General features: G+C 39.2%; 1 protein-coding gene across 1 annotated transcript in view; it reads left to right on the forward strand.

Moving 5' to 3' along the window:
- The window catches only part of ppp2r5eb (protein phosphatase 2, regulatory subunit B', epsilon isoform b), a 116,191-nt gene extending 104,236 nt beyond the window's left edge, over window positions 1–11,955 (forward strand). Inside the window, exons 11-13 of the mRNA XM_073039504.1 lie at window positions 2,154–2,281; window positions 9,012–9,113; window positions 9,803–11,955. Coding sequence (XP_072895605.1) covers window positions 2,154–2,281; window positions 9,012–9,113; window positions 9,803–9,896 — 324 coding nt within the window. The 3' untranslated portion in view covers window positions 9,897–11,955. The remainder of the gene's footprint in view (window positions 1–2,153; window positions 2,282–9,011; window positions 9,114–9,802) is intronic.
- The last annotated feature ends 12,371 nt before the right edge of the window (window positions 11,956–24,326 follow it).

The following is a 24,326-nucleotide window of genomic DNA, read 5'->3' on the forward strand; positions in this document are numbered from 1 at the left end:
GAGCCGTGTGAGAATAGGACCAATCAATTGCGATAGTGGAAACGTGTGCATGGAGATGGAGGAGGTAGCAGAAGTACTTAATGAATACTTGCTTTAGTACCAGGAAAAAGACCTTGACAATTGTGGGGATGACTTACAGTGGACTGAAACACTTGAGCATATAGACATTAAGAAAGAGGATGTGCTGGAGCTTTAGAAAACCATTAAGTTAGATAAGACACTGGGACTGGATGAGATATACCCCAGGCTACTGTGGGAAGCGAGGGAGGAGATTGCTGAGCTTCTTGCGATGATCTTTGCATCATCAATAGGGATGGGAGAAGTACCAGAGGATTGGAGGGTTGCAAATGTAGTTTACTTGTTCAAGAAAGGGAGTAGAGATAACCCAGGAAATTGTAGACCAGTGAGTCATTGGAGAAGATCCTGAGAGGCAGGATTTATGAGCATAAGGGGAGACATAATCTGATTAAGGATAGTCAGCATGGCTTTGTTAAGGGCAGGTCTTGCCTTACGAGCCTGATTGAATTCTGTGAGGAAGTAATCATCAATGAAGATAGAGCAGTGGATGTAGTGTATATGGATTTCATTAAGGCAGTTGATAAGGATCCCCATGCAAGGCTCCTTCTGAAAGTAAGGAAGCACGGGATCCAAGGAGACCTTGCTTTGTGGATCTAGAATTGGCTTGCCCACAGAAGGCAAAGGGTGGTTGTGGATGATTCATATTCTGCATGGAGGTTGGTGACCAGTGGTGTTCTGCAGGGATCTGTTCTGGGACCCCCCATTTGTGATTTTTAAAAAATAAATGACCTGGATGAGGAAGTAGAAGGGTGTGTTAGTAAGTTTGCTGATGACACAAAGGTTGGGGATGTTGTGGATAGTCTGGAAGGTTGTCAGAGGTTACAGCGGGACATCAGTAGGATGTAGAAATGCGCTGAGAAGTGGTAGATGGACTTTAACCCAGATAAGTATGAAGTGGTTCATTTTGGTGGGTCCAGTTTAAAGACAATACAAGACAAATGGCAAGACTCTTGGCAGTGCAGAGGATCTGAGAGATCTTGGGGTCTGTGTCCATAGGAAACTCAAAGCTACTGCGTAGGTTGACAGTGTTGTTAAGAAGGCATATGATGTGTTGGCATTCATCAACCGTGGGATTGAGTTCAAGAGCCGTGAGATAATGTTATGGCTATATAAGACCTTGGTCAGACCCCACTTGGAGTACTGTGTTCAGTTCTGGTCACCTCATTACAAGTAGAATGTGGATACTATAGAGAGAGTGCAGAGGAGATTTACAAGGATGTTGCTTAGATTGGAGGGCATACCTTATGAGAACAGGTTGAGTGTACTTGGCCTTTTCTCCTTGGAGAGATGGAGGATGAGAGGTGACCTGATACAGGTGTATAAGATGATGAGGGGCATTGATCGTGTGGATAGCCAGAGGCTTTTTCTCAGGGCTGAAATGGCTAACATGAGGGTGCATAGTTTTAAGGTGCTTGGAAATAGGTAACCGAAGTGATGTCAGGGTTAAGTTTTTCACACACAGAGTGGTGGGTACGTGTAATGCACTGCTGGCGGCGGTGGTGGAAGCGGATACAATAGGCTCTTTTAAGAGCTTCTTTGATAGGTAAATGGAGCTTAGAAAAAAGTGGGTTATGTGCTAGGGAAATTCTAGGCAGTCTCTACATGGTCGGCACAACATTGTGGTCGAAGGGCCTGTAATGTGCTGTAAATTTCTATGTTCTAGATTTACTTTAATTTATCTGTAAGCTAACAATCTAGATAAATGTTTGTAAAGTTCATTCAGGACTATCAATTCACCATTAATAATCACTGATTTATTACCGATTTATCAAATTCTGGTTAAATCCATAAATGAGACCAGCAGAAATTGGTGAGATTCAATTAGGGATATTTGATTGCATTATTATTGCTAGTGTATTCAATGGAGTTAAGGCTATAAGGACGCAGTAATCAACTTTCTCTGTTTATACTGCTTTCCACAAAATAATTGACATAGTTAAGTTAGAATTGGACACTGATTTTAAAACAGTGATTTACCAAGACCTGAAAAAGATATTGCCTAGAATCGGTATTGCTATCTATAATACTGGCTTTTTAAAAAATGCCGAATATTTATTTTCTTTTTTCCTCTCAAGGTGGCCGAGAGGGCACTCTATTACTGGAACAATGAATACATTATGAGTTTGATAGAAGAAAATTCAGCTGTAATCCTCCCCATCATGTTTCCCAGCCTCTATAGAATCTCCAAAGAACACTGGAACCCGTATGTATAGTTCTAAAACAAAAATATTTCTATTGTCTGTATGCTTTTCCTGTATACTTTTTGGCTATGTTGTTTTACCACTTCGTCTTTAATAGTGCAGACCATCTGATTCTCATTAGTCTGAACACAAAGCCATATTGACTTTTCTTGTCTATTATGTGAGTACTTGCCTCCATCTCCCTCATTACAGGCAATTTTAGCCTTGAATTCAAAAGCTGGGAATCTCGAACAATAATAAAGTACTGAAGGTCCATAGAAGGGCAGAATGGCTTTCAGAGTTTGTTCAGCTGAATATTCATTGAATGATATGATTATGTCAGGAGCACAAACACTACACTGATCAAGATGTTGTATAGAGTTACACCTGGATTCACTTGGGGTGGGAATTTGCATTGTCATTGCTGGCAGGTGGATATGAGATATCCTGTGACACTGTTTTAGTAAGTTTTACAATGTTCTGGCCATTAGATAGTAACACAGCAAAATGGATTGTCTGGTCACTGTAATGTTACTGTTATAGGGACTTCCTCTGTGCATATTGGTTATTGCCTTTCCTCCATTACAATAATGACTGCTTTTGAAAATAATTTATTTACTTTCGGTACTTTTGAAGCTGGGGTTATGAGTGGCATTGTATAAATGCAAATCCATTTTTTTGTTATTTAAGTGATGTTTAGTTTTTATTAATCCCAATATAGCAGTTTATTAATGATCCAGAAAGTGGAAACTTTGTTTTCCCTTTTTAGAGGTTCACTTGTAGATTGTGTGGTTGTATGACTGTAAAATTATGATGATTACAGATGTGACTATGCATTGATATGTGCACAAAATTTTCTGAACATTGAAAGCAAATGATACAGTGTTAACAAAATTGGTTCAAGGAGATGCTTTGGGACAGGTGGATAGGTTTTAGTAAACCACAGAGTAAATGATAAAATCATTCAGATAGAGCACCCTCTGTAGGAAGAAAGGAACATACAGAAGTATTGTACATGATGCATCTTGTGTTAATTTTCAACAGCAAATTAGATCAGCCTTTGAATATTTTGTAATGTCTTTCATTTGCATGTTGGAAGAAATGGTAATTTGCAGGTACTTGATCTTTTTTTTGCTTTCATTTGAGGTTGATTTTTTTAAAATATAAAATGTTTTGTATCTGCAGTAAGTCATTGGTTCCGAATTGAAAAGTAATACCCTGAGGCAGTTTTTCCCCTTGTAAACAGCCATTTTCCGTTTTTGATTTTGCTTGTTATATAACAAAGCAATTGTGTACTGAAGGGGAGCTGATTACACAGATTTGTTGTAGCTGTTGTGATTGCTATTTTTTCCCCACTTCAAGGATTTTTTTAAAAAATGGAAAAAGTGAACCAACCACAACTAATGAAATTAGACTTTAATGAAAATGGAAAATGCATGCCTGTCAGCATCTATTAAGGAGAAACAGAACTAATGTTTCAGGACTGTGATCTGTTAAACAGACAACATGAATGCCCATTGACCTGAAACTTAACCTTGTTGTTCTCGACATAAGATGCCTGACCTGAGTATTTATAGCATTTTCTGTTTTCATTTTCAGGTTTCCAACATCTGCACTATTTTGCTTTTGTTAAATTAAAATTGTAAACTTAAAAAGGAAGAGACTTATAATGTTGCCAAATAGAGTAGCACCCATGTGGATTTTGGAGTTCAATAATGGATGATCAAGAAATTGATAGAGAGACAAATGGAATGAGCATAAAGTAGCAAGGCATACAGACAATAGGTATGTAAACATCTGTGGAAGAAATATTGTGTGTCCCTTGTGCCAGAGAGATATTGTAATACAGTAAGGAAATGACAGGCATTAATAGTTTGTATTTACCTTTGTTGTAGAAGGCATGGTGATTCTGGTAAGCTTCCTTGGAATCAGAAACTTAAAGTTAAATTAGCAAAGCAGTTGTATTGCAGAAATTAATGTAACAAACAGCAGACATTTCCTAAACATGATCTTATTTTTTGATGAACTAATGATGATGGATACAGAAATAGTGAATAAAATGATTTGGTTCTTCTAGAATTGTCTAGATTTTTAAATGTTTCTCTGCAGACCAAAAGGAAATGTACATAACCATGCTGTACAAGAAAGGAAGGAGAGAGAGCAAAGGACTAGACACTCTGATGTCAGTTATGGAAAAAAATGTTATGATTTGTTGTCGAGTTGTGGTACAGGGAACTTAAGCAACATGAAATTAGAATGGGTAAAATAGTAAAAGGAAAATTTTGTTATTTTCTGAGATTGTAGCTGGCGTGGAAGGGGTGAAACAGTGAATCATCAATCAATTATGTAGGGATTGTAGAATCCTTTCTCAGAATAATTAGTTTTATGGTAATTGGATAGTTTCAAGATAATAAACAGCTCTTTAAATTTACCCCTGAAGTGCTATGGTAGATTCCAGCATTGTCTTAGGCTACATCCACACTAGCCTAAGTGTGGATAATTTTGGAAATACTGGTTTTGCGTAAAAACCATAGGCATCCACACCAGGCGTTTTTGAAAATACCTCCGCCCGCATTAAAACTGGTATTTGGGCGAATCTCCTCCTACTGGGCGTGCGCAGGACGCATCTACAGAAAACAAGCGACATGTTTGGTGTTGAATCTTGCCGCAAAAGACTTGGAGTGTGGTTGTCCAGTTACAGACTAGAAAAACTCAAAAGGGATTTGCCAAACGATGGACAGCTGTTGGCTCTCGCTCAGGAGGACTTAAAACTAAAAAAACAAATACTGGAGCATACAGGGGCAAATGACAGGGAGTTCACGGACGATATTGGAAACATTTCCTACAGCCATAGTCTCTTCACCGATGAAAGGGACGACAGCTACAACTAAATGCAATAAGGCTTGTTACTGGGCAAAAGTGAAATTTGCTGTTACCTCATTGTTTGCCTTTACTTTTGCCATGTCTTTCTGTATTATTTTGCTGTATTTAACATGTGCAATAAGACGAGTTACTGGGCAAAAGTGATTTTATTTTTACCTGAGTCAAAATGAAACTTACAATTTTCCTTTTTAGGCCTTAACATTTTCACATCTATGCCAAACATAAACTACCACTTAAAAATGACATTTTGGAAGTAGTGACAATTGCATCTGTTGAATGTTTGCACAAGCAATACATTAATAAAGCACCTTTTTAAATGTATAAAACATGTATGCATTAGTGTTATCTTGTATTTCCATACAATGTTACATAGGCTGTTACACATCTATTGTCAGAGAAGTACTTGCATAAATAGGTAAACCACCTTCGTACAAGCAAGGACAGAAAACAGGGCAAAGTGAGTATACTTATTTATTCAGTAAGTTATGGGTCAAAGTATTTGGTGAGTACATTTCTAACTCTTCTGGCTTCAGTCTCGCTGCTGTCTGTTCTGAAATTGTTAGGTTGTGTGGGGGGTTGAAATTGTCTGTCATACTGCAAAGCTGCAGTAACATTCTGCACAGGGACAGTCTCCTGAAGCCATCCACCATTGTTGTTGTGGTGTTGGAGGTTGCGTTCAAGAAAGCAATGAAATGCGCTGCCACCACCATCTGTTCCGGCACATCATGACGGCGTTTTTAAAAAGCTTCAGTTACCCATACGCACTACACCAGCCAATCGACGTTTTCAGATTGAAACACTCTGGACAGTGTTTTAGAAAAGCTCTGTTTTCGGGGGAGGAAAACGCCGTTTCGGTGTGGACGGAGGGTCAAAATGAAGAGAAGAAGCTTCGGTTACGGATTTATCCGGCTTAGTGTGGATGTAGCCTTAGAATCAAAAATGTAGGCAATAATTACACGTGCAGTGAATTAGGCACTATAATATAGCATAGTATTAAGGTGTATACATTTAACAGGGTCACGGTCATATCACAATTATCTGTGATTATTGTCATATCTCAAGGGTTTGGGAGCAAAGTTTTTTATTGAAGTATTTTGCATAATATATTGTACAAGGAAGGTAGTTTTTCTGGTTGGTAAGTAGTAACTAGCAGGTCATTTCTTGAGTTGTTATTTGGTTGTAAGTGACTTTGGAGGAAATCCAGTATAATGAATAGAAGTTTGCTCACAGTTCAAAGTGGAAATTAAGACAGCATACAGAAAGACATAAAGGTATGAATGACCAATAAACTTGACAGAATGAATATAACATGGACAAGTATTAAGCTATCCACTTTGGTTGGAAAATAAATATAATTACATTGGACTCCAGTTAATTAGGATACATTTTGGCCCAATTAGAGTCATAGAGAAGTATAGCACAGAAACAGACCCTTTGGTCCATCTAGTCCATGCCAAAACCATTTAAACTGCCTACTTCCATCGACCTGCACCAGGACCATTGCCCTTCATACCCCTAACATCCATGTACCTATCCAAACTTCTCTCTAATGTTGAAATCAAGTTCTCATGCACCACTTGTGCTGGCAGCTCATTCCACACGCTCACGACCCTCGGAGTGAAGAAGTTTCCCCTCATGGTCCCCATAAACTTTTCACCTTTCACTCTTAATCCATGACCTCTAGTTGTAGTCCCACCCAGCCTCACTGGGGAAGAAGCTTGCGTTTACCCTGCTTGTATTTACCATATCTATACCTTCATAATCTTGTATACCTTTATCAAATCTTCTCTCAATCTTTTACATTCTAAAGAATACCGTCCTAACCTATTCAATCTTTCCCTATAACTCAGATCCTCTAGACCCAGCAACATCCTTGTAAATTTTCTCTGTACTCTTTCAACTTTGTTTACATCTTTCGTGGAGGTAGGTGACCTAAACTGCACACAATACTCCAAATTAGGCCTCAACAATGTCTTCTACAACTTCAACATAACATCCCATCTCCTGAACTCAATACATTGATTTATGAAGGCCAATGTGCCAAAAAGCTTTCTTTTTGACCCTATCTGTCTGTGATAGCACTTCAACGAATTATGGACATGTATTTCCAGGTTCCTTTGTTCTACCACACTCCTCAGTGCCCTACCGTTCACTGTGTAAGACCTAACCTGGTTGGTCCTACCAAAGTGCAAAACATTGCCCTTGTCTGCATTAAATTCCTTCTGGCATTTTTCCAGCTGATGCAGATCCCTCTCCAAACCATGATTGCCTTCCTCTACACCCCCAGTCTTGGTGTCATTCTCAAATTTGCTGATTAAGTTAACCACATTATCATCCAGATCATTGATAATAGTTGACAAACAGCAACCAACCCAGCACCAATCTCTTCGGCACTCCATTAGGTCTCCAGTTAGAGAGACAACCATCTGCTATCACTCTCTGGCTTCTCCCACAAAGCCAGTGTCCAGTCCAATTTATTACCTCATCTTGAATGCTGACCGACTGAACCTTCTTGACCATACTCACATACGGGACCTTGTCAAATGCCTTACTAAAGCCTGTGTGGACAATACAGCCGTGCCTTCATCCACTTTCCTATTAGCTTCCTCGAAAATATTTATAAGATTAGTTAGATACAGTATGACCTACCAGGCAAGAAGCCACGCTGACTATCCTTAATCAGTCCATGACTATCCAAATAGTTGTATATTCAGTCCCTTAGAATACCTTCCGATACCTTTCCCAAAACTGATGTCAGATTCACCGACCAATTAGCCAAAGTGAATCCTGGCTATTTTCTCTACAGTTTTTGTTCCATAAGAGTTGTAAATAAGCAGCTGGCCTAATTAACTGGAATCTACTGTACTTCTAAGTATTGTGGAAGACTAGAAAATGGATTGGTATTTTGATGAATCTTAAATGTGTAGGTATAACAATTTGTGTAGCAAACCTTTGGTTATTAATCTTTAATAACAAAAGTATCAAGAGCACAAAGTCCGACTGGCTTGGTGAGATGATCATCCGGGGTATTCTGTACATTTCTGAGCTCCATCTGTTTCCTGGTGCACAGCAGTTCACAAAAATAATTGTTTTGATAGAGAGAGTAGAACAAGAACACTTCCAAACCCAAGTACCTTTAACATTTTGTTTCATTTTGGATTTCTAGCATCTACACTTTGCTTTTGGAAGTGTTTATAGAGAGAGAAAATGCTTCAGGTTAGTGACTGACAGTCGCTCCCAGAAAGCCTGTCTGCCAACCCAGATATTTTTGAATTTAGAAGAACATGAGTTTATCTATAAATATGATATTCCTTGGAAGTTTGACAAGATAGAAGCTGGAAGGAGTCATGAGCCAGTGGGTGGTGACATCAGAACCTGAGATTTAGATTTATCTATCACATGTACGTCGAAACATGCAGTGAAATGTGTGGTTTGATGTGCTGGAGGCAACCCAGAAGCGTCACCACACACTCTGATGCCAACATGAAAGCAATTCCTTCATTGGATGGGCTCAGAATCATTGAGTTTTCCATTCCTGAAGCTGCTTTATTGTACTGTTGATCTTTATTTTGAAAACACACTACAGTAGATATTTGGAAAGAAATAACATTAAGGATATGGAAATGATGACAAGATGGCAGTGGAAAATCAGCTGATGGAGCTGCTTGAAGCTCTATGCTCCAAACTTTGTGTCTTTTATATTTATGCTTGATTTCTGTTTGAAAATCTGCACAAATGACTTATCATAGTGTATTCTGCTAATCTACTGTTGGGATTTATTCATATTCTTTCAATGATGGTCATTGAATTTATCTTAATTTACTCTGTACACACTTCTCATTGATCAGTGCATGTTTTTGCATTCTTCAGGGCAATTGTAGCTTTAGTCTACAATGTATTGAAGGCTTTTATGGAAATGAATGGCCCCTTGTTTGATGAGCTGACGGCAACCTACAAGTCAGATCGGCAAAAGTAAGATTTTATTGCAGTAGATGAATTATGTTAAGTGTAGATTTTTTAAAAAAGTCCTAACTGAAGTACTAAAATATGTAGCTGTGGATTTGAGACCTTAATGGTGTGGATTTACTCAAAAAATCATAACTAAGTGAATCAGTGGGTGGGAGGGAATCACAGACACTAAAGATCATTTTAAGGGTATCTAGTATATTCTAGCCATGTGGTGAAATAACAGATATTAGAAAGCATTGTAGTTTACAGTTTGCAGTTGCCACCCAACTATGTTCCTTACCTTGAACATTAAGAATAATTGTGAATGTACACTTCTATATATAGAAGTACTGGTCTAAAAGATGTTTAGTTCATTTTTTTCCTTGCATTTGTGAGTTTCTACCACTGTTACCATGAGCTTTCAAGGGATGGAGCTATCTATTTTCCACTTCTCCTGGATGACACTGGTATCACTCTGCAGTTAACCACATAAAGGATATTTGCTGTGTAAGCAAAGCTTTTATTCATTGTTGACTGCTAGAGTCGATGAGGCTAGGAGTTTAGCAATTCTGTATAAAGACTCGAATGGGGGTTCTCAAAGGCATTGACTGAAAATTATGATCTATTTTTTTCTGATGAAGTACATTATGAGAAAATATCCACTTGCAACTTGAGATTATAAATATATAGTCCTGATTTAATATGTTTTTCAGAGAAAAGAAAAAGGAAAAGGAGCGAGAAGAACTTTGGAAAAAATTGGGTGCTCTTGAAATAAAGAAAGGTGTGCAAAAAGGGATTTCATCTTAAAGAAGCATGGTACCAATATTCCATGGTATACATTTATGTAGTAAGAGATGGATCAATGGTCTTTTGTATTGTGCTACTTTACAGTAGATTTCACATCTGTTTCATTATGAATGACAGTTCTGTAACAGTACTGTATATAACTTTTCTCATGTTTAAATAGTATGGCAAAAGGAGGGGAACCAATACAAAACTTGTACAGTAGATTGATGTCTGAGAGTTCTTATGTAAATGTAGTCATTGTTTAACTTTTTCCAAAAAAAGAAAAAAAAACATCCTTTTGCATTAGCACAGATACTTGCTATTTCAAAATCCCCAAATATGTTTCCCTACTTATTGGTGGCAGACCGCAAGAAAATATTTTTTTAGACTGAAGATTGTGTTCTGCTTGTCCCTGTGACTTTGCTGCAATTTAATTTATAGTTACAGAGAAGTTTGTGGAAGTTTTCTTTTTAACTTGTTGGTTTTAAACCTCTTACGGTGTTAAAATACCTCTAGGCACAGTACACTAAGCTGTGTAAAGGTTAACGTCCATGTGCATCAAGATGCTGTTCATTATTTTTTTACCTAGAAGTGTATTAAAATGCACTGCCAGGAGATACAGTATACTGAATATTAAAGTATCTATTAAAGATACAGAATCATTTTGTTTGGATATGGAACTGAATAAACAAAATGTAGACAGTAAAGAACCAAATTTTAAGCTGGGTATATATTGTTCATTGGAATTATAGACTACATATCCTCTTTAACCTGCTGTATTTCACACTTGCATCGAGCATCATTAATTCATACAACTAGCTTTAATTTGAAGATTCCTGTATGGAAGTGAACACACTTCCCTAATTCATAACCAGTGCATATTTTGGTGCATTATTCATTGTGTGTATGAGTTTCCATGTTTCAGTTATATTCAGTGTTGTGTGGCACGACACTTGTGTTGTTGGGATTGTGTACCTGACTAATTTAATAAGGGGGGAGTGGGTCATCAATACCATATGCATCTTAACCTTTTAAAAAAAAATCTAATGAAGCAGTAGGGAATTGAGCCATAATGTCTTATGGCATAATAAGCACTGTGTTGATCCAGTTGGAATGTTACACTACCAGTGTTATATTGCTCCATGTGTCACACCACTCTGTTGATGTAACGGCTTTTTTTAAAATCCCACCAGGTGTGGGAAAGAGTAGGGTATAAAACTTTGATTTTTTTAAAAAATAAAACTTTTTTTGTAATTTTTAAAAATTTTACTGCAGATCTGACATGCGCATCGTCTTGCACTGTTCTCAACCTACAAAGGAAACCCACCTCAGACTTTACAAATAAAAAAGAGCATTGAGTTTCACAGGTTTTGCTCAGTCTTGCTCTTCAGAATAAGCTGCCCTGTTAAATCTGATGGCCATGTTAATATGATTTCTTTAAGCTTTTGGAAAAAACTGGGTGGGCCCAAGGAGTTACTGCCTCATCAAGCAATATATGCTGTTTATTAATTACTCATTGTTTCAAATTTTGATGCAAAATATTTGCACTCAATTAGTACTGGTTACTGTACCGTACATGTTGTACTTCAGAACAGCACTTTTAAACAGTGCATAAAGTAACCAGAGATTTAATGTGGGTGTTTTACTTATCTGCTCTTTATTTACTTGTTTTGTGTGTGATGCTCAAAAGCAAAAAAAATCTTGAGAGCAGAAATAAGAGACTTCAGGGATGACTGGGGCTTGAAAGAAACTTATTCAACTTTTATAAGTTGAGAAACAAATTTAGATTCTTAAGTGGGCTCCACAGTGCTTTCAAAAAGTAATAAATGGTGAATGTGATGACACACTGTAGTCTGTTATTAGTCAGTAACCTCCCATGTTTAAGCAATCGAAGTATTGCTTATTGTGCACATTGGTCGTATATGTGGTTTTTGATACCAACATAAAAGTTACTGTATTTCATGACAGATTACTGTGTGAATGCCCTTAGGTCCGCTTTTGGATCACATATTGTAAATAGGCTGTAATCAGAAGTTCATGTATGACTGCAGAGTTTTAAAATACAGATCTTATCAATGAATTGCTGGTGTTATCTTCTTTATCAAATATAGAACAACAATGCTACACATTTAGGATGCTCTGTAAGGAAAATGTACTTGCATATTTTTCATATCTTTTTCTGGCAGTATTTCTAAAATCCTGCAGTGTATAATTACAGTGTTGCATAATTGTACAGTAATGAATCAAACATTCTATAAATTATATTCCTAAAACTGAGGTTAACTTTCCTGTTTTGTCAAAATGGCTGATTTTAAAGAGTATTTTCAATTCAGTGGCATTGCATTAAACATAAGATGTTAATATCCAAGTCACTTATATTAAACCGGCATCAGTCATATTAAGGATCGCCTAAATCACCACACAAATACCAGAAGCTTTTTGTACCCCGTGCGCCATTCATCTTGGTGGGATGATTTTAAAGTCTAGTATTGGAATACAGATTAGTTCAGTTGGTTTGTATAAGACCATAAGGTTTGTTATGGTTTATATTAACCTTATGGTGTATAAAGTTTGCTATGCAACATGTTTTAGCAATTTCCAAGTGTCTCACTCTTTCTTTTCCTCGCTAGAGAATTAGAAATGAAACTAACGTAAAAGAGCCATGTAAACAAAGTGTTGTTGCTCTTGGCTTTACTTTCTCATATACTGTCAATGGTAAAGAACTGATGTCATTAAGAAATCCAATTTACATGAAACAGAATGCATTGAGCAATAATTTTGTGAAATTACACACCGAAAGCTATTGTATGGAACTTAAATGTAAATTTCTTTCCTTAGTGCGCATTGTATAAAATTTGATATAGTAGTCTTGCTGATCTGGTAGCAACTTTTTATAACATTTGTTACATACCCCGTAACTGGGTCACTTACCAGCAAAGATAGAGAGGTCCGTTGAAGTCTGATGGTACTATTTTTAACAGTATTTATTGATAAACATACACAAAATAATATCAATGCAAACATACAGATAATATACTTCGTCAATACTAAATCTAAAAGCGCGGGTATAATAATAATAAGAAATAGCTCTATTGTTGTCTAGGGGATAATGTATTGTCCGATGGAAATATAAAAGTCACTTTAGTTCAGTCAAGCTGTAGGCTGCAGCCTTTTTGGTTGGAGAGAAAGACGGAAGTTTAACTTGCCCATTCCTTTTATGATGTCAATCCTTCGAGAGTCGTTGGGGGACTGATTTCCCCTTCGAGGTTAGCTAAAGCCGTGCTTCTGTGGCAAGACCCACCAATTCCGAGGCAAATGGAAAAGGACGCACGTGGGCTGGTTCCACTGGCTTTCGCTGTTACGCTGTTACAGGAGTTCTAGCATTTCTTCTGGTGCGTCTGAAGGGGCTGTTCCTCAGACCCTCTTTTATCCTGACTCACAGGGTCTCAGATGTCAATCAGGGTGGGATGATGCAATCCCTCCACCAACCCCCCCCCCCCCCCCCCCCCGGTTCATTGCCTGGGGGCTTCGATGCATCGTACAGGATTCAATACACAAGTCCGTCTCCAAGAGACAATAGCCGTTATCAATGGTTCCGCCTTTCGGAGGCCAGGACACATTCCAAACTCTTTGTGGATTCTGCATGTCTTTCTCTCATTTCCTGGGTCTCCTGACTCGAATCAATAGCGATCCTGCCATTCTCAAAAAGGAGGGGGGCCACGGGCGTAACACATTTAATGAGTAAAATTCAAAATTTATGTGACTCAATTCATTTTTCAGTTTAATGACAATTTCTTATGTCTAATTGACATTTTATTTATTCTGTTTTGTAACTGTTTTGAAGATTTGATGTGGAACTGTTCAGAAGGTCTTTAAATCTGCGTTCCAGGACACTGTTTCACATTAAACTTGAAACAGAAGTTAAGCTTGTAGTTTCATGTAGTTTAAAAACTGGGGTTGAAGAGGAGGGGAGGGATGCTGTGGTTGATGGTGGTGAGTTCTTATAAACTATGTCTTATGAGAAAATATGTAACACTTGTGGTTGGAAACTTCCTGAAGTAGACGATTTATATAGCACACAAGTTCTTTATCTCAAAACTGACGATAATTTATACTATATTTGAGTTGGTATTTTAAGTATTGTTCAGCTTCTCCAAGGGTGTTGCTGGTAATGGTATAATTAGTTCATTTTAAATTTTTGTTTATAAACAAAATAATTCCTTATTATGACACCAATCTTCTAATAATTATTAGTATTGCTTAAATAATGGTTTCTGACAGTTTCAAATGCTCGCCTTAAATTTTGACAAAAAGTTTAGAATATGGTGTCACCTTGACTATTTGTGGAAGCCATGTTGTTTATTTTAACTTAAGTAAAAGACCTTAAAGTTTAATGATCTGTCAAAAAGAAGCCTTTACATTTTAGTTCGGTTTCTAACATAAGTCACCCTTCCACCCCTACCCAAGTCTCCTCTAACAATTCACTTCAGTCTGACTAAAAGAAGAGCCCCACCAATGATTACAGATTTTACAAGCAAAGCTCTTGCAATGCATCCACTGATGAATGTGGAATTTCTCTCTTTTTATCATTTGGGGACTTGAGGCAAATGCAGCATATTATCCAATAATAATAATAAGGTGACAGTGTTTGAACATGAAGGCCACTTGATATAGAGTACATGAGCAATATAAAAGACCTACTTAAAACTATAATTGTCCACTGCTAGTGTGAAATTGCTAGTTTTCTTTGAGCTTAACATACAAATAAAGTGTTGGTACAGCATAGACCTATTGAATCCAGGCCACTCTTTATGTTTCTCCAATGTTCCTAGTGACTCCTCTGGATAAAACTGGTTGTTTTGCTGCTTGGTTTACAACACCCCCTTTTCTTCAGTACGTTAATTGGGTCTCATCAGGACCAGTACATTTTGGCCCAATGTAGTGGCTACCCTGATTAGCCAAAGTTTGATGGAAATAGTTTAAAAATGAATAAAAGAAGACAAACTGAGTAACAAATTATGTAAACACGAGGAAATCTGCAGATGCTGGAAATTCAAGCAACACACACACAATGCTGGTGGAATCCAGCAGGTCAGGCAGCATCTATAGGGAGAAGCACTGTCGATGTTTCAGGCCGCGAACCTTCGTCAGGACTAACTGTAAGAAAAGATAGTAAGAGATTTGAAAGTAGGAGGGGGAGGGGGAAATCCAAAATGATAGGAGAAGACAGGAGAGGGTGGGGTGAAGCTGAGAGCTGGAAAGGTGATTGGCAAAAGGGATACAGAGCTGGAGAAGGGGGGGGGTAATGGGACGGGAGGCCTAGGGAGAAAGAAAGGGGGAGGAAAGCACCAGAGGGAGATGGAAAACAGGCAAAGACTGATGGGCAGAGAGGGAAAAAGAGGGGGGGGGGAATAAATAAATAAGGGAAGGGGAGGAGGGGCATTAACAGAATTTAGAGAAATCAATCTTCATGCCATCAGGTTGGAGGCTATCCAGAAGGAATATAAGGTGTTGTTCCTCCAACCTGAGTGTGGCTTCATCTTGACAGTAGAGGAGGCCATGGATAGACATATCAGAATGGGACTGGGATGTGGAATTAAAATGTGTGGCCACTGGGAGATCCTGCTTTCTCTGGCAGACAGAGCGTGGGTGTTCAGCGAAATGGTCTCCCAGTCTGCGTCGGGTCTCACATATATAAAAGGCCGCACCAGACGCAGTATACCACACCAGCCGACTCACAGATGAAGTGTCGCCTCACCTGGAAGGACTGTCTTGTCCTCACCTACCACCCCACCAGCCTCCGGGTCCAACATATAATTCTCTGTAACTTCCGTCACCTCCAATGGGATCCCACTACCAAGCACATCTTTCCCTCCCCCCCTTTCTGCTTTCCGCAGGGATCGCTCCCTATGCGACTCTCTTGTCCATTCATTCCCACCGATCTCCCTCCTGGCACTTATCCTTGTAAGCCGAACAAGTGCTACACCTGCCCTTACACTTCCTCCCTCACCACCATTCAGGGCCCCAGACCGGACCGTCCTTCCAGGTGAGGCGACACTTCACCTGTGAGTCAGCTGGTGTGGTATACTGCGTCTGGTGCTCCCGGTGTGGCCTTTTATATATTGGTGAGACCCGACGCAGACTGGGAGACCGTTTCGCTGAACACCTATGCTCTGTCCGCCAGAGAAAGCAGGATCTCCCAGTGGCCACACATTTTAATTCTACGTCCCATTCCCATTCTGATATGTCTATCCATGGCCTCCTCTACTGTCAAGATGAAGCCACACTCAGGTTGGAGGAACAACACCTTATATTCCATCTGGGTAGCCTCCAACCTGATGGCATGAACATTGATTTCTCTAACTCCTGTTAATGCCCCTCCTCCCCTTCTTTCCCCAGCCCTGATTTATTTATTCCCCCCCCCCTTTTTTTCTCTCTGCCCATCACTCTTTGCCTGTTCTTCATCTCCTTCTGGTGCTCCCCTCCCCACTTTTTTCTCCCAAGGCCTCCCGTCCCATGATCCTTTCCCTTCTCCAGCTCTGTATCCCTTTTGCCAATCACCTTTCCAGCTCTTAGCTTCACCCCACCCCCTCCTGTCATCTCCTATTATTTCAGATTTCCCCCTCCCCTTCCTACTTTCAAATCTCTTACTATCTTTTCTTTCAGTTAGTCCTGACAAAGGGTCTCGACCTGAAACGTTGACAGTGCTTCTTCCTATAGATGCTGCCTGGCCTGCTGCGTTCCACCAGCATTTTGTGTGTGTAACAAATTATGTATTTAAATGAAATAAGGAGCAAATTAAAACACTGCTAATAGTACTACCATACTATAATTAGTAGAGCTACTAGGACTTGATGTTTCAATCCCAATGATAAAGTTGGCACTCTCGATGTTGGCAGTGGCTTGGAGTGGTGATGAGGAGGGTAGCTACGTCATCGGGGTCATCAGGTGGGCACCTTCCTTCTTTGACGTTTCATTGATAAGCCCACGGCATCTCTAGAGGGCTCAACGGTGCTACCTGGCGTCCCAGATACACCCCTCTAAGTTCCGTACCCTCCTGTCTTCATCTTCCAGCCCAGTTGGTGTCTTTCCTTTTAATCCAAATCCAATTGCTGCTTTCCTCTGCTGCGTTTGACAAGGACTTGATTGCTTGTTGGAGGGAGACACCCCTCACCCCCACCTTCTTCAATAGACTGGTCATAGATGTAGCAACGAATCCCCTGCATCCCACTTCTACAGGGAAAATTTTGATCTTCCAGCCATTCTGAGCAGCTTCAGTTGCCAGTTCAGAGTACTTGGTCTTTTTCCTCTCATAAGCTTCTTCAACGCCATCTTCCCATGGTACTATCAATTCCACAACATATGCCAGCTTGGCTGTTGTGGACCACAGGACTATGTCTGGCCAGAATGTTGTAGCCGCAATGTCTGGGGGAAACACAAGCTTTTTCTCCATTCCACATCCATTTTCCAATCCCGAGCAACATGCAGAATGCTTATATCCTTTGATGTTACTTGGTGCTCTGGAGGTTGGCTTGCTGGTAGAAATCGTGTCATGTGGATATTTCCTGCCGATGTTTGTGGGAGAACGTTCACGGTGGTTTGCCTCTGTTCCAAGATTGATGCCAGCTGTCTGACAACTTGATTATGCCACCAAGTATACCGCCCCTGGCTGAGGCTCATGGTGCATCCTGTTAAAATGTGCCTTAGTGATCCAGGTGCTTGACAAAGAGAGCAAGTGGGGTCTTCTCCCCACCACTGGTTCAGATTTTGAGGTGTGGGTAGGAGGTCATAAGTGGTTCTGATGACAAAACTTAGCCGAGATCCCTTCATCTCCCAGATGTCACGCCAACTGAGTTTCCTCTTTTCCAGGCTCTCCCGATTAGTCCATTGGCCCTGCTTGGCCATTGAAATGGCTCTGGCTTGTAGCTTTGCCTCCTCCAGTCTCCTCACCTCCTCCACTACGAGCCGTCTCTTCTGCACTAATGTACTGTATTAGTTCTTAATAGTTAACGACAAAGGAATTCATCCAGTGTACGCAATGAGCAAAATCAGCACAAACACCTGGTGCAGATAATGGACTGCCATCATACAAAAGTATTGACAATTACATCCTCCAAATCTTCATTTTCATTGTTGCTACCTTCAAATTCTTTGTAGTTCTATCTTGTTGAAGTAGTAAAATTGTTTCATTTCCACTCCCAGATGTTTTTAGCACCTCCAAGCCCCAATGCTTGAAACTGCAGTGAGCAAAACAGTTCCAAATTGTCTTGCTGCTTATTTCTCACCAGCTATCAGTGATAAAATCATCCTGCTTTTTGAACACAAGTGCACACAACTCTCACTATTTAAAAACTGTTTACTCTAAGCATGGTGCAGTGTCTAATGGCCACACAAGTGTGCACAACTGATGCTAGTTAGAACCTGTTCAGCAAGTCTCCTGTCCCAATTAAGCAGCAGTGTCCCAAAGAAACAAAGGGAATCTTGGCATTATTCGTGTTTAGTTTTCGTTCTTTAAAGGTTTTGCCCAATAAACAGCTGCCCCAATTAACTGAAATCCACTGTGATTTGATTTTGGTTGATTCTAGCAATTAAAAGCATTTAGAGTCAGCATAATTCATGGTAGAAACAGGCCCTTTGACCCAACTCCTTCATGCTAATTAGGATGCACATCAAAGCTAATCTCATTTGCCTGTGTTGAGTACATATTCCTCTAAACCTTTTGAAATGTCTTTTAAATGTGTTTATTGTACCTGCTTGAACCACTTCCTCCAACAGCTCCTTCCATCCACGCACCATTCTCTGCAGGAAGGATTCCCTTGGGAACCCTTTTTAAGTTTTTTACCATCTCAACTTAAATCTTTGGCCTCTGGTTTTTGATTCCCTTTCCCTGGGGGTGGGGGGAAGGACTGTGTGCATATCCCATCAATGCCCCTCATGATTTTATACACCTCCACAAGGTCACCCCTTGGTCTTTGGTGCTGTAAGGAGTAAAGTCTTAACATGCCCACCGTTCCTGGGAGCATTCATATAAATTCTTTGCACTCTTTTCAGCTTTTCACACAACTAAAATCTAATAACCTTTATCTGAAAGAAAGCTTATACTGTTGAAGATTCTCATGAAGAAAATATACAGGAGGCTTTACAACTTGTAGCTGGAGGGAATTGCTACCATCACAGCTTGTTGCGATAATTATGGTAGGTGAGAATTAAAAAAAATACTGGATATGATATGATATGAACAGATGTTAAGATATAGCAATTGGTAAAGACTTACAAAGATTTTTTTTTCAGTTTTCTCTTTCCCAAATAAAAGATGAAAGCGCTTCAAACTTCAGTAAGTTCCGAATGATGGCATCCCACAGTCCCAGTGCATCTATGAATTGCTTGAATGCTTGGAAAAAATGTTTCACTTCTGCTTGAACTGCAGAAGCTGATCTTGTACTGAATGAATTATAGAGGGTTTTGTTTCCTTGACTATTCCTCTTGAGAGCCCTCGTTGAGATGGGCTTTACACATGTAATTCAGGCAATGTTGATTGATTAAAGCTGCTTTGGAGTACGTGTCTTAAGTCAAGGAGATGCGAATTCAGCAGCACTTAAGGTGTCCAGTGTTCATGGTCATTATTTTATGTTCTCTGTTTATGACATGTATAAATGGTTTGGACAGATATATAGGAGGCTGATGAATGAATTTGCTGCAGAGTGGATAGTGAGGAAGATTATCAACTAATGCAGGATATAGATCAGTTGGAAATATGGGCAGGAAAATAGCAGATGTAGTTTAATTCAGACTTTGGGAAGGTCAAATGTTAAAAGGAAAGTATGCAGTAAATGGCAGAAGCTTTGGGAGATTTGATGTACAGAAGGATCTTGAAGTGCAAGTCAATAGCTCCTTGAAAGTGGCAGTGTAAGTAGATCAAAAGCTGTGCTGGCTGGTGGTGTAGTGGCATCAGCACTGAACTTTGAGGCAAATGGTCCTGCGTTCGAATCTCACTGGCTCCTTGCGAGCTTTCTATCTGTTCTGGGTTGAGCATTGAGCTAGCAACCTTGTAAACCAAGATTAGAGAGTGTTAACTATAATGCAAGTTTGGACAGACTTGATGAAATTGATGCCCTTTGAGGCCATTGTTGCAAATGATGTGAAGACAGCTGGAGGGGCAGGTAGTGCTGAGGAAGCAGGGAGTCTGTAGGAGGACATAGATCAGGAGAATAGGCAAAGAAGTGCAGGAAATAAAGGTGTAGACTATTTTCTAAATAAGGAGAAAATTCAAAGATCAGAGATGCAAAGGGACTTGAGAGAACTCATGCAAAATTCCCTAAAGGTTGAGCTGGTGGTAAGGAAGATAAATGCAATGTTAGCATTCATTTCAAACGGACTACAATATTGGTCAGACTGAACTTGGAGTACTGTGAGCAGTTTCAGGCCCCTTATCTAAGAAAAGGTACTCTGGCATTGGAGAGGGTTCAGAGGAGGTTCACAAGAGTGATTTCAAGAATAAAAGGATTAACATAAGATAGATAGATAGATACTTTATTCATCCCCATGGGGAAATTCGACTTTTTTTTCCCATGTCCCATACACTTGTTGTAGCAAAACTAATTACATACAATACTTAACTCAGTAAAAAATATGATATGCATCTAAATCACTATCTCAAAAAGCATTAATAATAGCTTTTAAAAAGTTCTTAAGTCCTGGCGGTTGAATTGTAAAGCCTAATGGCATTGGGGAGTATTGACCTCTTCATCCTGTCTGAGGAGCATTGCATCGATAGTAACCTGTCGCTGAAACTGCTTCTCTGTCTCTGGATGGTGCTATGTAGAGGATGTTCAGAGTTTTCCATAATTGACCGTAGCCTACTCAGAAGTCTTTGACTCAGTCTGTATTTGCTGGAGTTTAGAAGGATGTGGAGGCAGGATCTAATTGAAACATATCAAATGTTCAAAGGCTTAGATAGAGTGAATGTGGAGAGAATATTTCCTATAGTGGGGATTTTTGAGAGGACATCCTCAGAATTGAAGGATGTCTATTTAGATCAGAGACGAGGAATTTATTTAGCCAGAGGGTTCAAAGTTCACCTTTAGTGAGTCTGTGGAATGCATTGCACAGGTGACTGGTTGCCAAGTCTTTGGGTATATTTAAAGTGGTAGTTGATAGTTTCTTGAGTCGTCAAAGGTTATGGGGAGATGGCAGGAGAATGGGTTGAGAGGGATAATAAATCAGCCATGATGGAATAGCAGAGCAGACTCAATGGGCCATTTGGCTTAATTCTGCTCCTTTGTCTTCTGGTCTTAACGATGTGGATTGTTTTTCCTGGAGCATCAGAGACTGATGGGGCAAACTGATAAAGGCATTTAAAGTTATGAGATTGTGAAATAATTGAATAATAGAGTGCATGGCATTAGGATGGAGATGGAAGGGAAGGACAAAAAACTGTGCGCTGACGGATATGATTTTTAAATTTGGCATCTTGGCCATCACAGAAATGAGAGACAAAGGGCCTGTTCCTGTACTGTCCTGCTTAAAGTTCCATATAAGTTCTTTATACGCAATAAGATTTTGTTCTGTAGGGTTTAAAGATGGATTTGGAGTGGATATTGAATATTATGTGGAGAAGGATATAAAGTTGTTGAGTTATTATTTAGAAAATGTTCAATCTAGTATTCTTTGAAATGTTCAGAGTTTTCTTTTTGTTTGATACCATAAGAGGGCAGTAAAGAACCTAAAATGGAGCCACACTGTTGTATAAAAAGCCAATTCATTTTTATCCTTTGATACTAAATGCTGGAAACTGATCTTTTGAATATTTAATTTTATAATAATTTGCTATCGGACAGAAGTTGCTCATCATCTCTAGTCAATTTTTTTTTCTAATATCACTTCAGGGACTGAGCCCACTTGTTTTTGGCCAACTTAAAATGCTCCAGCTTTGTGGATATATTCATAGAGTGCTGAATGTTTATAAATTTACAGAATGAGTTAAAATAAAATGCATGAAACATTGAGTTATGATATATCTGTAATTTCCTCAAAGGAAGGCATAATACAAATGGTTTGCATGGATAAAGAAACATGGTAATGCAGGAATACCTTAAGCTTAAACTCAATGCACAATGTTGGGATCTGTTGGGACATATTGATGTTATGGTACTGGTCCAAAGTTGGAAGAAATTTCCTTCTCCAGCAGAGGTGAAAAATAAATACAAAAATCACAAAAGTTGCTCAGTGAACAGATCAGCTATCAATAATGCATGCACGTACACACAGGAATATTATTTATTGTTTTTATGCAAGTTGCTAGTTAGGGTTTGCCTTCGTTCAAGTTTGTGGATACAGACCTCTGTAAGGTTCAAATGTATTACATAGAAAGGAGTTCAATGAGTTATTATTTAAAGCAGGGATGGCCAACCTGTGGCGCATGCGCCTAAAGTGGCACATTGGATGATTAGAAGTGGCACAATGAACAGTAGGAAAATGAGTTCTTATTTATAGCGGGTCCATCAGGAAAACCGTTACGCATTGTTTGTGAAAACACTTTCTCACATAATAGAAGACATGATCTTAATAGACACTATAAAACACAACATCAGACAGAAATAGAAGGAAAACTGAAGCTAGTGCTTGGGTCTGAGTTACGGAAAGAACATGGGATTAAGAAAATGGTAGAAGTCAAAAGACAAAATATATTTGTTAAAAGTCTCATTAAGTAATGTTTATCTTGTTTTTATATTAAATCAATATATCGTAAAAACGCTAAGTATGTCCATATTAACATTTTTACAGGAATTGAATGGGGGTACAAGCGTTGTAAGGCACATCAGAACTTGTGCATGAAAAAATTGATGCATGGAATGTGAAAGGTTGGCCACCCCTGATTTAAAGGAAAGAGTCACTACATTTACTGGAGCAATCAATGCTAACGGATCTGTGAGAATAGACAATGTCACGGTAATTAATGAATTTTGTAGTGCTGCTTCAGCTAGGTTGTTAACTGCTCAGTTAATAAAGACCATAAAACATAGGAGCAGAATTCAGCCATTTGGCCCATCGAGTATCTTGGGTCCCTGAGTGTCATATCCTCAAATCAGTGTTTCTCAACCTAGGGGTTCCACAAGGGATCATGATTTTAAAAAAACAAATTGTTTTTTTTTAACTTCACCCAATGCACGATGTGATTACTCGAAGTAGTGGGCAGTGACCAAGCAGCCCCGTTAGCAATCTCGTTAGAGGTCTCTCACCCCAGTATGGCAGTGTACAGTAGAACCGTGTTTATTTGATTGAGTTCATTCTCCCTTTTTGATGTGAGATAGAGGAGGCCATTGATAATTGGTGAGCGCTGAATTGCACAGAGGGGAGGGCGGTAGGTTGCTGAGGAGCGTGAAGTGCGTTTTCCGAGCATTGAAAGGACTCACCTAACTTGGGCTGTGACATCAGCTTCTCCCTCCTGAATTACCTCCCCCAACTTCCCCTTATGAAAATAGTAAGGTCAGATTTTGCTGAGCATTTTGAAGATGAAGAATAGCTTACTTAGTGGACATTTTTCATCAAATGAACCAATTGAACAAGTCTGCAAGGCCTTGGAAAAAAAGTTTTGACTTCAAGTGACAAGATTCTTGGATGTAAAAGGAAACTGAATAACGTTGCAAAAGGAAATCTTGCAATGTTTCCACTGCTGCTTGGGCTTGAGGGTGAGAAAGGATATCAGAAGGTCTTGAGACTTACTGAAAACCACCTAGAAGAATTGCAGAACAAAATTACACAATACTTTTACTCCCTTTCAACACAAGTGAGGGACCCTTTCACTGAATCTTCTGCGCAGCCTGAGGACTTGACTTTGAGAGAAAAGGAAGAATGGTGTGAGCTGCAGTCAGATCGTGCAGTCAAGATGAGTTTTGGGTTTAAATTCAAAAGCCTTCTAACCTGAACTAAAGGTCTCTCTTAAACTACTTCATTCAAATGACGGCCTTTTGTCAAATGCCTATTTAAGCAAAACACTGAGCAATGCTGTTTGAGTAGGCAACAGTGCCTTTTATCAGAATACCTTTCTATCTGATACTGATAGTTTTATCTCAAACAATATCTTCTTTCATTCATCGATTGCTAAACTCAACATTCAGTTATGACACTTGGTGGTTTGGTTTTCAAATCAGAATCAGATTTAATACCATTGGCACATATCGTGAAATTCAGTAACTTTACAGCAACAGTACAATAAAATATAAGATAAATATAGAACAAAACACTGAATTACAGTAAGTATATGTATGTTTATTAAATTGTTGTTAAAATAAATAGTGCAAAAACACATTTAAAAAAAAGTTCATAGGTTCAATGTCCATTTAGAAATCAAATGATAGAGGAGAAGAAGCTGTTCCTAGATGGCTGAGTGTTTACCCACAGGCTCCTGTCCCTCCTTCGTGGGTGGTGGGGGTCCTAAATGATGGACGCCAC

The sequence above is a fragment of the Hemitrygon akajei genome, chromosome 3, assembly GCF_048418815.1.
Source record: "Hemitrygon akajei chromosome 3, sHemAka1.3, whole genome shotgun sequence".
In the NCBI taxonomy this organism is placed as follows: Eukaryota; Metazoa; Chordata; class Chondrichthyes; order Myliobatiformes; family Dasyatidae; genus Hemitrygon; species Hemitrygon akajei.